General features: G+C 36.3%; 2 protein-coding genes across 4 annotated transcripts in view; one reads left to right on the plus strand and one right to left on the minus strand.

The window, feature by feature from the left end:
* LOC122790712 (receptor-interacting serine/threonine-protein kinase 2-like) overlaps positions 1 to 15,092 on the minus strand; it is a 652,068-nt gene that overhangs the window by 396,302 nt on the left and 240,674 nt on the right. The window lies entirely within an intron of this gene.
* Positions 1 to 15,092, plus strand: part of LOC122790713 (receptor-interacting serine/threonine-protein kinase 2-like) — a 1,224,079-nt gene that overhangs the window by 61,000 nt on the left and 1,147,987 nt on the right. For both annotated transcript variants that reach the window (XM_044058270.1, XM_044058271.1), the window contains one exon: positions 5,626 to 5,947. In XM_044058270.1, the coding sequence (XP_043914205.1) occupies positions 5,626 to 5,947 (322 nt within the window). The remainder of the gene's footprint in view (positions 1 to 5,625; positions 5,948 to 15,092) is intronic.

Below are 15,092 nucleotides of genomic sequence, written 5' to 3' on the forward strand. Positions count from 1 at the left end.
TTTCTTCCAAGAGTGCCATAGATCTGTCAAATTGTGGCCTTTAGAATTCTCAAAAGAGAATCTGTGCCAGTTAATAAAAAAAAGACTTTTTTTTGACAATCTGCTCACTTTTCAAAACTACATATTTTTGTTAGTGGGGTCAAGCTCTCACATCTTCCACTCCCCTGGATGTAATCTAATCAACCCTGATGTCACTGTGTCACAAGGCAAGGGCAAAACCCCTAAAACAGTGACCTTCTTTTTAACAACTGTGTATTCTAATGGATTCAGTAAAGTTATTCAAGCACCGTGATTGCCTTAAGTTGGTTGGATACTATTAGGAGAGAGTATCTCTGCAGGCCCTGCTATCCACCTTTTTTCCCCTAATGTCACCCATTTCCTTTTAGTTATAAATATTTTTTTCAAATAGCAATTTTATTAATTTTCAATATAATATCTTCACAAAACACTTGCAGAATATGAGTGTCATTCAGTTACAAGGTAGTAGATGAATACAATCTATATACACCAGTGCTGCATGTAGATATACATCTGGATTGACATAAATAGAAAACACAAGAGTGAGAAAATCAACATTTCACATGTACACATGGTATAAACACTTATGTACTATCTGAAGAAGCAATCATATTAAGGGAGATTGTTTGATATCTGAGCCACACAACAATCGGGCAGTGTAAAGGGAGACAAAAGAAGGAAGAGATGAGAAAGAAGCAACCATAGGGTAGCAGCCTTTACGACTGAATCCACAGAGTTAAGTAGTACGCTAATTATCGGATAATACTTCAGGTAAGGTATTCCAGAACGTTTGAAAGTAAATATGTTTCTGGGGACTGATTAATAACAGTTTTTATGAGGTGATATATTTAGTTGCCATGTTTCTGAAACCCATCCATGACAAGTTAGTACGATCCAACCAATTTTTGGTAATAGAGTTTGACAAGTAGACAAAGAGTGATTAAAATGTGATATTTTAACCTTTGAATATTCTTGTCTGTGATATGTAGGACTGCCATTTCCCAGGAAAGGGTTGATTTGTGGTATCCCATTTTTTGAAGTCTCACCTTAAGAGAACACCAAATACTATGTGAATATGTACAAAACTAAACATGTGTAGGATGTCTGCTTTGGGGTAAGAGCAACACAGGCAAACAGTTGAGACATTTGGATTAAATTTATTTAGGTGAACAGGTGTAAAGTATAGTTATTGGTAATCATATATTGTGTACAGGTAAGTTTTTTTAAAAAGGGAGATAGAAAGAGTAGTTTTAATGGCTGATAATTTCTGTACCTTAGAGAAATTCAGACCATGCTGGTTCCAGTAGTTCGCTAATACTACTTTATCTTGGTGTAGGATTGTACTAAGCCTATAGGCAAGAGATACCATACTCTTATTACTGGTTAAAATCTCTAATAATTTAGAGACTAGTTTTAGATCTGGACCATCTATGTTGAAATCAAAGGAGAAAATGGTAGTAAGTTCCCTTAATTGTTGCAGGATTAAGGTATATTTTTTAGATAGACGTAGAACCTTCCGTAGATCCGTAAGTGACAACTCTCTATGCCTGTGAATATCCCATACAGTGTATTCTTTGGTAATCGGGTAGTCATTTAAGTTAATCATATTCCAATTCAACTGGAGATTTGGGTTTAGGTGTAAAGGAGGGCATTCTCCAGATTCAGGGGATTTAAGTCGTCCACGAAAAGGATTTGATTTTCTCTTTTAATATATGATGCAACTTAAATTTTTTATTTTTCAACAACACATATTTTAGACAAATGAAGGGAGTAGCTATGGGGGCCAGATGTGCCCCCATTTACGCCAATTTGGTTTTAGCCTATTGGGAATCAGAACACATTTTTACCAGCAAATTTTGGAATAAGGTACTACTTTATTTACGTTACTTGGATGACATTCTTATTTTTTGGAGTGGTACCCAAGATGAATTTAATGAATTTATTACTTATTTGGGAGAGACCACCAGTTTTCTTAAGTTTACAAGTCATATATTTACCACCAATGTTGAATTTTTAGATATTGTCCTTTCTATTGACAACAATCAATTTGAGTCAGGAATTTATAGGAAGAAAACATATTCAAATTCCTTTCTTCATTTCGACAGTTGCCATCCGTTGTACCAGAAGAAGAATCTAGTAAAAGGACAAATGGTTAGATTGTCTAGAATTGTTAGTAATGATGAGGTTTTTCAACAAGAGTTGAATAAACTTATGGATATGTTTACAGCTAGAGGTTATCCCACAGAATTTGTTCAACCAATTAGCAAAGAAATTCTAACCAAAAGGTCTACACTCTTCCAACCAATCATTATTCAAGGCATTAAACCAAACACTGGTACCAGCTCAACAAATTCAAGACATGACACTTTTATCTTACCATATAACAACAGTTCTCAACAAATAGTTAAAGTGATAAATGAATCTTGGACCAGTGTGTTACAATTGAATCCAGAGATTATTGATACCTTGGGTAACCAACCTAAAATTACTTTTAGCAGAGGTAGAAATTTAAAAAACCTATTTGAAGATTGTATTAACAATGATTTGCACATGAAATCTAAAATGAGAAAATGTGGAGCATGCCACGTTTGCAGATTTATTAATGATGGTCCATATCTTACTATTCACAATTTCACGAAGACCATACGATGTCCAGGTTTATGTAACTGTAATTCAGTTATGGTCGTATATGCAGCCACATGCACGGCCTGTCAAGCATTTTATATAGGAAAAATGATTAGGAAGTTAAAAACAAGAATTATTGAACATTTAAGTGACATTAAAAAACATAAAACTACTAATGCTCTCTACAACCACAGTATTAACTGTTCCAATTTAAAAAAAAATTTATTTTTTGTTATTGACAGAATAGTTAACAAAAAACAAAAAGGGGGCGATGAAAAAACGTTACTGGAGGCCAAGGAATGTTTGTGGCAACTTAGGCTAAATGCCACTACGATGCCTGGCATTAATGAATACACATCTATTTCTAGCATACTAAAGCTTAAATCTCAATTTATTTAGCAACAAAATTTGCCACTAACTATTGATTATTGGTTGCTCTAAGTTGCTCACTTATATATGTATACATTAAAAGTGCCTTCTTGTAAATATCGGAATGTCATTGATTACACATGACCATTTAATTTTAAACATTTATATTCATACAAAAAATGTTTTAACATGTGCAATTAGCAACTATTTTTATATTATACTTTTCAATTTTTATTATTACATATCTGATATTATTTTCTAAATATCTATACTCTGTTAATATTTAATATTTAATATATATTTATTAACATTCATCAATATGTTCATTAATTTTTTAGTATCTAATATTTAATATTTAGAGACCAATATAGTATATTTAACACATTCATTTTTTATGACACTATTACAATGAAGGAGTTGAGCAACCAATTTTATTGATACTTTTATTTATTATTAGTTTTCTATTTTAATATTTTGTACATATATTTTATAATAAATATACAGGGTTCTAAAATTTCTGGATTCATTATGTTACCTGAATATACTGGACACTGCTTTTAACATATAGTTTTAACATATAGTTTTTTAAACACATTTTTTAACACATAGTTTTTAACACATTGTCTTGTTTACATACACACTTTTTAGTATACAATTTTACATATTCTCTGTATCCAATGAGTTGGTGTTGTTTTTACAGTACAATGTTTTCTAATAACCAAAGTTTTTTACACTATTTAGTTTATAACTTATTAAACACACGAATATCATCTTGTTTTAGAAAAGTTGTCTGTTTAACAAGTATTGCTGTTTTCTTTGTTTTAGTTAATTACATAAAGTAATGGAAAAGGTTTAGCCTTTATTTAATGGATTAATTCATTTTAATTATTCATTTAAATTAAATAATTATTTTAATTGATTGTGTTAACTACTCAATATTTAAGGGATGATGGTAGTGAGATTTAGTTACTCTGATGATGCCCTACTATTATGGTGAAAGCGCTTAGTGTTGTTTTGTTGCAGTTTGTGCTTTTGGTCCAGTTTGTAATAAAGAAGTTTTTATCGGAAACCAGGATCCAAGGTTCACTGAATTCTTTGTTTTACAACCTTGGAATATTCTTGTCTGTGATATGTAGGGCTGCCATTTCCCAGGAAAGGGTTGATTTGTGGTATCCCATTTTTTGAAGTCTCACCTTAAGAGAACACCAAATACTATGTGAATATGTACAAAACTAAACATGTGTAGGATGTCTGCTTTGGGGTAAGAGCAACACGGGCAAACAATTGAGACATTTGGATTAAATTTATTTAGGTGAACAGGTGTAAAGTATAGTTATTGGTAATCATATATTGTGTACAGGTAAGTTTTTTTAAAAAGGGAGATAGAAAGAGTAGTTTTAATGGCTGATAATTTCTGTACCTTAGAGAAATTCAGACCATGCTGGTTCCAGTAGTTCGCTAATACTACTTTATCTTGGTGTAGGATTGTACTAAGCCTATAGGCAAGGGATACCATACTCTTATTACTGGTTAAAATTTCTAATAATTTAGAGACTAGTTTTAGATCTGGACCATCTATGTTGAAATCAAAGGAGAAAATGGTAGTAAGTTCCCTTAATTGTTGCAGGATTAAGGTATATTTTTTAGATAGACGTAGAACCTTCCGTAGATCCGTAAGTGACAACTCTCTATGCCTGTGAATATCCCATACAGTGTATTCTTTGGTAATCGGGTAGTCATTTAAGTTAATCATATTCCAATTCAACTGGAGATTTGGGTTTAGGTGTATTTGATACTTTCTTATTTTGTTTCTGTTTCTTGGATACCTTATTTCCCTACTATTTTACTACAGCTTGTGTTCTTGCCTTACACTGCCTTCTTTTTCCCTTTCATTTGTGATGTAGACAACACTGTCAGCACTATGCAATTCTTCCTTTGCCAGTGCTACAGAGTGCTTCTTAAGGTCGTCCAAGAACCCGTATGCACTTTGTCCTCTGCCAGTGCTACAGAGTGATTCCTTAAGGTTATCCAAGAACCCCTATGCAATTCTACATCTGCCAGTGCTACAGATTGCTTCTTAAGGTCGTCCAAGAACCTGTATGCACTTCGTCCTCTGCCAGTGCTACAAAGTGATTCCTTAAGGTTATCCAAGAACCCCTATGCAATTCTTCCTCTGCCAGTGCTACAGAGTGCTTCTTAAGGTCGTCCAAGAACCCATATGCACTTCGTCCTCTGCCAGTGCTACAGAGTGCTTCCTTAAGGCAATCCAAAAATCCCTCCTCCCTTTTTGTGTTTAAGTCCTGCATGTAATTGTGCCTTACTCTTAACATACATGCAGGGTACAAGCTTATGTGAACCATGCCCATATAGTGCCTACTTTGCATTTAAATGGAGTATTGCATTTAAATGAAGAGTGTTGTTTCTAATGATGTATGATCTTTATTTTTCACCTGCATAAAAGGCACTGATTTTCAAAGGGACATGCTTTTAAATTACTCACTCTGACATGTAGTTTATAATTTATTTGGGTCCTCTAAAATAATCTTTCTACAGTACTGTTGTATCAGCCATTTCAGTATTTCCACATCTGTTTGTCTGTCTCTTCATTTTTAGGATACATAGCCAACAAGACCTCATCAAGGAAGCCAAAATAATGAATGATGTTCGATTTGATTACATTTTGCGACTTTATGGCATATACCGGAAACAAGAAGAACTTGGTATTGTTCGTCTGGGACTTGTTATGGAATATATGGAGAATGGGTCAATATCCAGTCTCACAAGACGTATCCGTCCCCTTCCTAGGGCCCTTCAGTTTCGCATCCTTCATGAAGTGGCCGTGGGTATGAACTATCTGCATGGGCTTAATCCACCCCTACTCCACCTGGACTTGAAACCCAGTAATGTCCTGTTAGATGAAAGCTTCCATGTCAAGGTAAGTAAATCTATTCTCTTCTGATTATGCTGCTTGTTTTGTTGTTCTAACTTAAACTGGAACATCTTCAGTGTTGTGTTACTCAGTAACTCCAAAAAAAAAAAAAAAAAAACTTTCTTGCTACTAGGATCAGTGCTTTACATTACAGTGTACCATATTGAATCTGTTTGTCATAATACAATGGAGGAATGTCTTGGTGCGCTGCACACTGGTTGTTTGAATGAGTGTTTTGATGTGTTTGAATGCTGCTCTGTGTAAGAATGGTTGTGCGTGTAGTACTTTAAACTTTATTAAGTTTGTGCATTGTGTTAGCATTATGGTTTATTGCTTAAAGATATGTGTTGTGTTATAAAAAAAAAAGTATGATGAGTTGTGTATAAATTCTTGTTGTGAGTTGTGCCGTGGTTTATTGTTGCTAGAATTCTGAGTAAATTATGTAAAAATAAACCCCTTCTCCCACTTAAAGGTAGTGTAGGTAAAGAAGAACCCCCCCCCCCTTTCTTCATTTTGGTCTTCTGATATGTCAGTGTTTGAGTTTGCTTTTACCTTTCCTGGTCTGAGTGTGTTTGTTTTTTTAGAAAATTGTTCATTGTGTCATACATGGGACTAGTTAAAATATATTGAGACACTTGCAGTGACAAGCTGAACCTCAAGCCTTACAGCCAGGATAGCACTAAGATCATGAGAATTGTACAGTTGTCATTTAAAGAGTCAGGCTTTTTATAAATATTAAATAACACTTTAAAGACTATGGCTGAAAACATTGTAATCTACATTAGTGAGGCAGCTACAAAGCTGTGTGACTGGCTGCACTGGGTGGAAAAGATAGACCAACTAAAAATGGAATCATTCTTTATAAGGAGTTCGAAACTCCAGCACAGAACATAGAATAAGAACTTTACCGATTATTTACATTATTAAAAATGAGCCTTATATGTTCAGCTTCTTGAGCACCCTGCTTTGTGGTCCTTTAGCTTTTGATGGGTCAGGTTAATGTTCAATACATTCAGCCAATCAGAGCATTGTAAATCAATCCTGTGGACAGGATTGTACCTTCAGCAGCAGTAACAAGTGTTGCCCTGCTAGCAACAACCAGACTCGGGTGCCTGGTCCTGGGAAGAGAAGCAGATCTACTGATAGTGAAGACTGCCTGCCTACTAACCAAATCACTGAATCTGGCATATTTTTTTAAACATTTTTATTGAATTATCAATTGTGATATAGGCAACTTAACATTTAAATAAAAGTAATCAAGCCATATTAACAAATTCACATTTACAATATTGTACACCCTATATATTTGTATTGCTATAATCTAAGAAACATTACCTAAATTATTCAATTCATGCTTTCCCTTAAACCTTATTCCTCCTCCAAAACATTTTCCTGCATGTATTGTTCTTGTGGTTTCATTTTTTTCTGTGTAATTTACTCCTGTTTTTCTAAAGAACCCACTTCCTGTTCTTTTGTATGTCTTGTAATATTCACTACTGCAAGTATAGTTGGTTTAGATTTTGATTTTCTAGTAATTGCTTTTTTGGCAGCCACCAGAATTAAACTTAACAAGGCTTTACTGTGTCTAGGCAATTGACATTCTGTATCCCAGTTCAAAAAAAAATCATTGTCTTTGTTAAATTCATTTAATTGCCCAGTATTCCTGACAGAGTACTCTGTAGAGAATTTTTCAAGTCTACCAACTCATTACACTCCCTAAACATATGTTTCCAGTTACCTGTTTCTTCTCCATCACACCTCTAACATTTGCCATCTACCTGCTTGGGGTGTAAAAGTATTTATGCAAACAAAATTTCTAAATCTCCTAGACTTTGTTGCATATTTGGTAGCCATAAATATGTCCTACAATTGTTTGTGAATTGCTTATCTAGTCTCTCTTCCCAATCTTTTCTGACCTCTTCCGATTGATTCCTGTAGTTATTATGCAAAATTTTATGTGGCCTACTAATTATCCATTTTTAAAAGCAGTTTGTTTTCTAGATTTGGTTAAAAACGAATCCAGTGTGGGTCTCTCATTTAGGATTCATATATCCCTTTCTCTTTGTCTGTACTTTGATATCTATCCCTGATAGTGAAGACAGTCACTAGCCTGCGATCCAAATGTCTTCTTGTACTCTTCCCATTCTGTTACCTTTCCTCCTTCTCCAATTACTTGTTGACAGTACCTTGGTTCCTTTGCCAGCTTCCTCTATTAATTTCCAGTCCCTTCTTGTCTGTTCTTTGTGCACCTAATCATAGCCAGCCCTACTGGCAGAATCTCCTTACTCCCTTCTCATGTTGACTTAGTTCTTATTATACTTTCAGATACTTTATTAATATAATATTCTGTATGACTGTCATTCTTCTTAAGGATCTGTGTCATAAATCTCATTCTTCCCTTATTTCTTGAACCCCCCCCCCCGCTTCATCATCAACCCTTTCCACTCTGAATTGTAGTTTTCTGCCTATTTGCAAGAGCCTTAACTGTGTAGCTTTAAAATATCCCTTTCAAATCAGGTAATCCTAAACCTCCTTTTTCTGTTGGAAAGATCAACTTATTCCACTTGACTTTTGCCTTCTTCCCCTCCCAAATAAAATCATTCAACTCCTTATTAAATACTGTCCACAACTTTCTCTTCTGATTGACAGAAGTATGCCTCACTTGTGTATAAAAGGAATGGGACTAAAACATTTGTACTGCTTATGTCTTGCTATCCATATCCCTAGCTTCAATTTTATACTATATTTCGTTTAGTCCCTCCCCACATATCCTTGGCTACCATAACCAAATCCTTCTAGTCCATACTCCTAAATACTTAATTTTATCATGTCCCCATAAGTATGAGTATTGCAGGGCCAATTCATGTGGGGGTGCATAGTTTATAGCTATAGCCTTTTTGTTTTATTGTTTTATCTTCATTAATTTTATATCCCCCAAAAACTGGAAGTGTCTCAGAATATTCCACAACTCTGAGATATCCTTTTTTGGTTCCATCAGGTACAAATTCATATCATTTGCAAATAAAGCTAACTTTTCTTGAATACCATACCAATTATATCTATGATTTTCTGAGTCCCTTGTTTTCTTTGCCAATGGTTGTAAATATAATACAAGTAAAAGGGAAAGAGGACACCCTTGCCTGGTTCTTCTCTTCAAACACAACTTATCATAGAGGAACTCTCCCACTTTGATTTTTGACTCTGATCCCTCCTATATCCCTTTAATTAACCTTATTATTGTATGGGGAAATGCACATGCTTCCATTTCCCTACTCATAACGTCCCAGCTTACTCTGTCAAATGCTTTCTCTGCATCAAGACCCACAAGGAACAGTAGTATTTTCCTACATTCTGCTTCCTTCTGGATTATCAGTGTTCTGTTAATATTGTCAAAAGTTTCCTTCCCCTCCACGAAACCACATTGGTCCGTATCTATCAATTTTGGCATCTCCTTTGACATTCTTTTGGCTATTACAGACATAAACATTTTATAATCATGATTTAAAATTGAAAAGGGCCTGTCTGAAGCTTGATCAGATAGGTCTTTACTGTGTTTAGCTATCACAGCCACCACAGTTTTTTCCATGTTATTGGTCACCCCTCATTTTAACATACTGTTAAAACCTTTTTTATTTCATCTCCTCCTCCTATCTTTATTGTTAGTTGTTGAGCCTCACTTACTCATTACCTTGATATATTTAAATCTTCTATAAATATTGCCATTTGTGCTTTTTCTTGATTTCTCCACTTGTCTGCTTTTCACAGATGTTCATAAAAAATAGAAATCTCCCTAATGCCTCTACAGGATCTCTGGTTATTTTTCTTGTTATAGGCACCCTAAGTTTGGCAACAGCCCTTTCTGCTTTCTGTTGCCTGAGTCATCGTGCCAAAAGTTTTTGTGCTTTGGAGTTGTTATTAAAAAGCAGTTGCTTAACAGCAGTCTTTCTAAACTCGTGCGTATTGTCCAGGTACTCCCATATTTTCTCTTTAGCACTCTGCAGTTGCACCTCCTCTCGTTTTGTGAGATTGCCCTTATTTTGTAATATTTTAACCATTGTCAGCCCCTCTAAGTAATTCTTATTACTTCTTAACCAAATCTTTTCTTTTATTTCTCCCCTGTTTTTAAAGTCTATTTTCATTTTATTTCATCAATAGTTATATAACTTCTGGAGTGCTTTCTGTCTTCCCTTATAATGCCAGGATAATTTGTAGTACTCATTCCTTAAATTCTTCTCTTTCTAACAGGTTGGTGAGGATCACCAGTGTCTCATCTTGACTTCATTACCCTGCATGTTTATCTTGGTAATTAGTGGTGCATGATCTGATAGAATATGTATCAAAGTTCCCAATAAAATGGACGTTTCCATGAAATATAGCTTCTGTCAAGTCTATCCCAGTTATTGTACCATGGGAAATATGTAATTTCTCTGAGTTCCTACTACTGAATTCACATCTTCCATACCAAATATTTTCATATATTTCTTCAGAAGTCTTGTTATATTTTCTCATCTAGGCTCCCAGATACACTGAATCTGGCATTTTAGTATTATACCAATTGTTACCACATTTATTTCACAGCTACATACTTGCCAGCTGGCATCATAAGTTCCTTTGCTGCCACCAGATTGCTATTTGATGATACACTGGCTGGTGGTACAATTATTTACAGCTGAGTTTCAGTGCAGACAAATCCACAATACTGCACATAGGTCACACAAGCCTTGATGTATCTACTGTAGGGAAAGTAAGTGATGACAACAGAGCAGGAAATGATGTTGGAGTGTTGCTGATACCCGGATTAGACCATACAAGACAGATTAAGAGGGCAGTGGAGGCAGCTAACAGAATGCTAATCTGTATCCTCAACAAGCTAGGGTCCTGAATGAAAGGGGTTGTGCTTATACTAGGTCATTGAGAGGCCATGTGTTGACTTTGATGTCCAGTTCTAGAAGAAGCCATACCGGGAGAGAGCCATCAGTATCCAGCTGTGGAAGGAGTTCAGAATAAAGCTAGCACAAGGGTGTATGGGATGGGAGGGAAGAGCTGTAACCAGAAACTGAAATAACTCACAAGATCAGAACAGACAGGGGATGATGTGCTACTGCTGCAGAAGAACATGTCAGGAAGATCTAGAAGAGGAAGATCTAGAGGAAGTACAGGAAGGACATGGGGAGAGGAGTGAGCATGTGAGGTAGAATGTTAGGCCAGCTACTCCCTGGGTCTTTGAAAGTACTGTTTACAGAAAGGGTTGTAGAATCATGGAATGGACTAGTGAAATGGGTAATAGAGAGAAGAGTCCACAGAGGCATTTAGGAGGACATGGGACTAATGGAGGAGTGATGAGAAAAATGGAGATTGAGGGGAGGTAGAGTGTTAGATACACTTAAAGGCAGACAAGATAGGCTGACTGTTTCTTTCTGCTGTCAGACAAATATGACATAATGTAAATCCAAAGGTCATAGTTGCAAAACCACCAACACAGTAGAAGAATAGAAAATAGAACAGTAAGTAATATTTGATTATGTTTACATGAGTCAGTAACTTCTGCATGTGAGTACTTTTGGAGCAAGTAATGGCTTTTATAGTTCTAATATCACAATGGGGTTTCCAGAAATAGGAGCAAAAGGCAGCATTACAATTTTTGCATGTAAACACGTTTAAGTATGCAGTGGAGGTCTGGCTCTGTGGCTTAGAGGAATAAAGCCTTGACTGAGATCCAGCCAACCTGAGTTTGAGTAGCTGATTTGGTGCAAGAAGAATTTGGTTGGGTGGGGAATATTCAGCTGTCACCAACTGTTTCACTCCATGCTGGTGGGAGAGGTGGTTTCCAATCAGCTCTTACATCCAGCAGGCATTAGCAAGCCATTGGCTGTTAACAATTGACTGGGGCCATGGTGACAGTGGCATGTGTGTGGGAGTGCACACACATCAGTGAGAGGGCATCATTGGGTACCTCATGGTAATGCAACACTGACATCACCAGCTGGGGTGAGGTTTACAATTCAGTAGAAACACCCATCTGTCCAAATTAATTTTTCAAGTCTACCAACTCATTACACTCCCTAAACATATGTTTCCGGTTACCTGTTTCTTCTCCATCACACCTCCAACATTTGCCATCTACCTGCTTGGGGTGTAAGAGTATTTATGCAAACACTCAGACAAAAATTCTAAATCTCCTAGACTTTGTTGCATATTTGGTAGCCATAAATATGTCCTACAATTGTTTGTGAATTGCTTATCTAGTCTCTCTTCCCAATCTTTTCTGACTGGGGCCATGGTGACAGTGGCTCTCAGGTGGCATGTGTGTGAGAGTGCACACACATCAGTGGGAGGGCATCATTGTGTACCCCATGGTGATGCAACACTGGCATCACCAGCTGGGGTGAGGTTTGCAATTCAGTAGAAACACCCATCTGTCCAAATTAACAAGTGCTTCACTCTGCACCGTTCAGTAGGCCAGAGAACCTGGAAGTGTCATAGGAATTTAAAAGTCAAGGGTGGACCTTGAGGCTGCAGGGGGGTGATGTTTAATGGTGATATATATGACCACCCCTTTGGGTCAACAAGCAACCAGTTTGGCTGGCCTGTGGAGTAGTACTGGTGCAACATTTACTGTGGTGAAGGAGAAGGGCACTGAAAGCCCCATAACTGCAGTGACAATAACCCACAATTGCTTTATGCTTGCCAACCAACAGAGAGAGGGCTTTAGGTGCATAAAAATAATAAAATCCTGATTCAGCCAAGGATAGTAACCTAAGGTGGCTTGTTCTTGCATCTGCAGCCATTGTGTAAGACAGAGGTAACAAGAGAGATGTGCTGTGCTGAGAGAAGAGATCTCCATGTGCTAATTTTGTATGCATTTCTGGGTAGGAGGGCAGAATGCATTAGCCTGTGGGCTGCAATTGTGGCTTGATAGTCAAGTTGTGAAGGATTAAAAAAAGTACCTGCCATAGTGGGAGTTGTAATTCTTCCACCACTTTTATGATCTGAATTTGTTCTTTTTGTTTCTGGGAATAGTGGTATGGTTGATTCCTTCAGGAGTACAAGCCTTGATGTACTGGTTTGTTACTTTAAATTTTGAGGTTAATACAGGATTAGAAATTACACAAGACACCAAGGCTCAAACTTAACAATTTTATTAAGCTAAAAAGAATTAGAAATATTTAATCAGCTGATAAACAAGATGTTATAATTAATAAATCATGTACTTACAAGCATATGCATAAACAAAATTATCTTTGCCACTGATGGGGGGACTTCAATCCTGTTTAGTGTAGCTATCTGTTTAGTTAAGACAGGGCCAACACTGGCAAAATGGTTGTATGCTCAGTTTAGGCTGATGCTTTTGTGATCAAATTTGGATGATGAGTTCCAATCTATTACTAGCCTTTGAGCATGTTATAGTCTTGAACAAACAATAGGGTCAAAGGTTTAGCTGATGACATATAGATCATAAGTTGATTATGAGCTGATGGAATATTTTAGAAAATTACATATCATTTCCTAAGTTGTAAACAAGACTCGGAATGTCTGGTTTTATACATTACTTCCCCTTTCCAAAGAACAGTTAGCCCACAAACTTGTGATACAGTTTGTCATTGAAACCCCCCATATTCTGGTAAACATCGTTTGAGCTGGTAAACAACTTACAGGTCAAGTAAAATTCGGTTATACCAATGATTAATGAACAAGGCCTGCCTTTTAGCATATCTTTATTTATATTTAATTATTTTTAGCAGCATGTAATATTTTAGCAGCATATCAAATCAAACATACACAATGGTATGGAGCTTGAGGCATATAACTCAGGCCAGGTAGACTGTGTGTATCCGTCACACTTGATGGCATTAGTATTTAATGCTTTGTGAGCTCCATCTGCATGAAGATGCAGCACCATTGCTGATATCGCCTGACTTAGGCTGTGCTATGCATTTAACAGTATTTGTTCTCTTAGCAGGAAGAGCTGTGAGTTGACAGTGACTTCTCAGGTGCCAGCCTCATGAGTTTTTTGCTATTGGTGGTACCTGTGGTAGTTGCTTTGATATCTCACATGTCATGTCACACTATCAAAAACAAGATCCTGGGAACCTCGTTTTTGTCTCTGTTATTGGTACAGTATGGCAGATCTCCATGGAAGATGAGGATGGTGAATGCACCCCTAACCTCATATTCATTAACTACAAGAGTGAAAGACTCCGTTAGGAGCCCTCAGGGCTGTGAGTACACAAGAAATACTGCTCAAAGCCCAAGCCTTAATACATCCATCACCCCTTTTTCACATTTTTGCAGTTGGGGTCAGTGTGTCACTTCAGCAGTGACAATCATCTAGAGCCAAGGTTTACACCCCCAGGTGGCTAGCCCTGCAGCAGAAAGCCCAATGCTTAGTATTGCCTTGCCTTGAAAAAAGTAAAATAATTAAAGGCAAATTTAAGTTAAAAAGTGCCACAGTTTCTTTCCTCATTATTCTAATGCTAGCCTTTATTTATTTATTTTCCATTTGTTCAGTTTATTAATAAGGTGGACAGACTTGTCCAAGGACCATTTCAGATCATGACCTGAGTCAAAAAACAGCACTGTCATTTTAATAGTGAACATATTACAGAACTGAAAAAACATTAATGTTAATTTATGTTGATTCTCTGTTTTTTTTTCAGCACGCCCATCCCATTACCTTTCAGATTTTGGGAAATGAATGAATCTGTCATAACTTACTAGAGTATTTGTTTTACATTATATTCCTGCTCTCTGTGTTTGATCAGGGTTGCTTATGTATATGTCTGTATTACAGTTGTTTGAATGTTGGTACCTCCATGCATGCTGTTGCAGATTACGTTCATGGCCGATACATAGGTATCCAGGCTAATGACCCTGGAGCCTTTACAAGCCTAGCTCATAGCAATGAGGCTGTAAAGGTGCGCTGAATCACTTAGTTTGCATGCAGCTGTATTATTATTATTATTTATTTTTAATATCTGTGGCTAAGGAGCAGAAAGGTCATAAAGTTTATCCCTTGCAAGTGAGTGTTTTATTTTCCATCCATGGCAATTTTGTGTTTGTATATAATCCTTGGACACTATTAACTACTGCTTTTTATATTTAAATTAATTTAATCATTTTGTTGCATCATCTGCATGCCAGAAAATTCAAA

The sequence above is a fragment of the Protopterus annectens genome, chromosome 16.part0 (assembly GCF_019279795.1).
Source record: "Protopterus annectens isolate FY-2018-M chromosome 16.part0, PAN1.0, whole genome shotgun sequence".
Taxonomy (NCBI): domain Eukaryota; kingdom Metazoa; phylum Chordata; order Ceratodontiformes; family Protopteridae; genus Protopterus; species Protopterus annectens.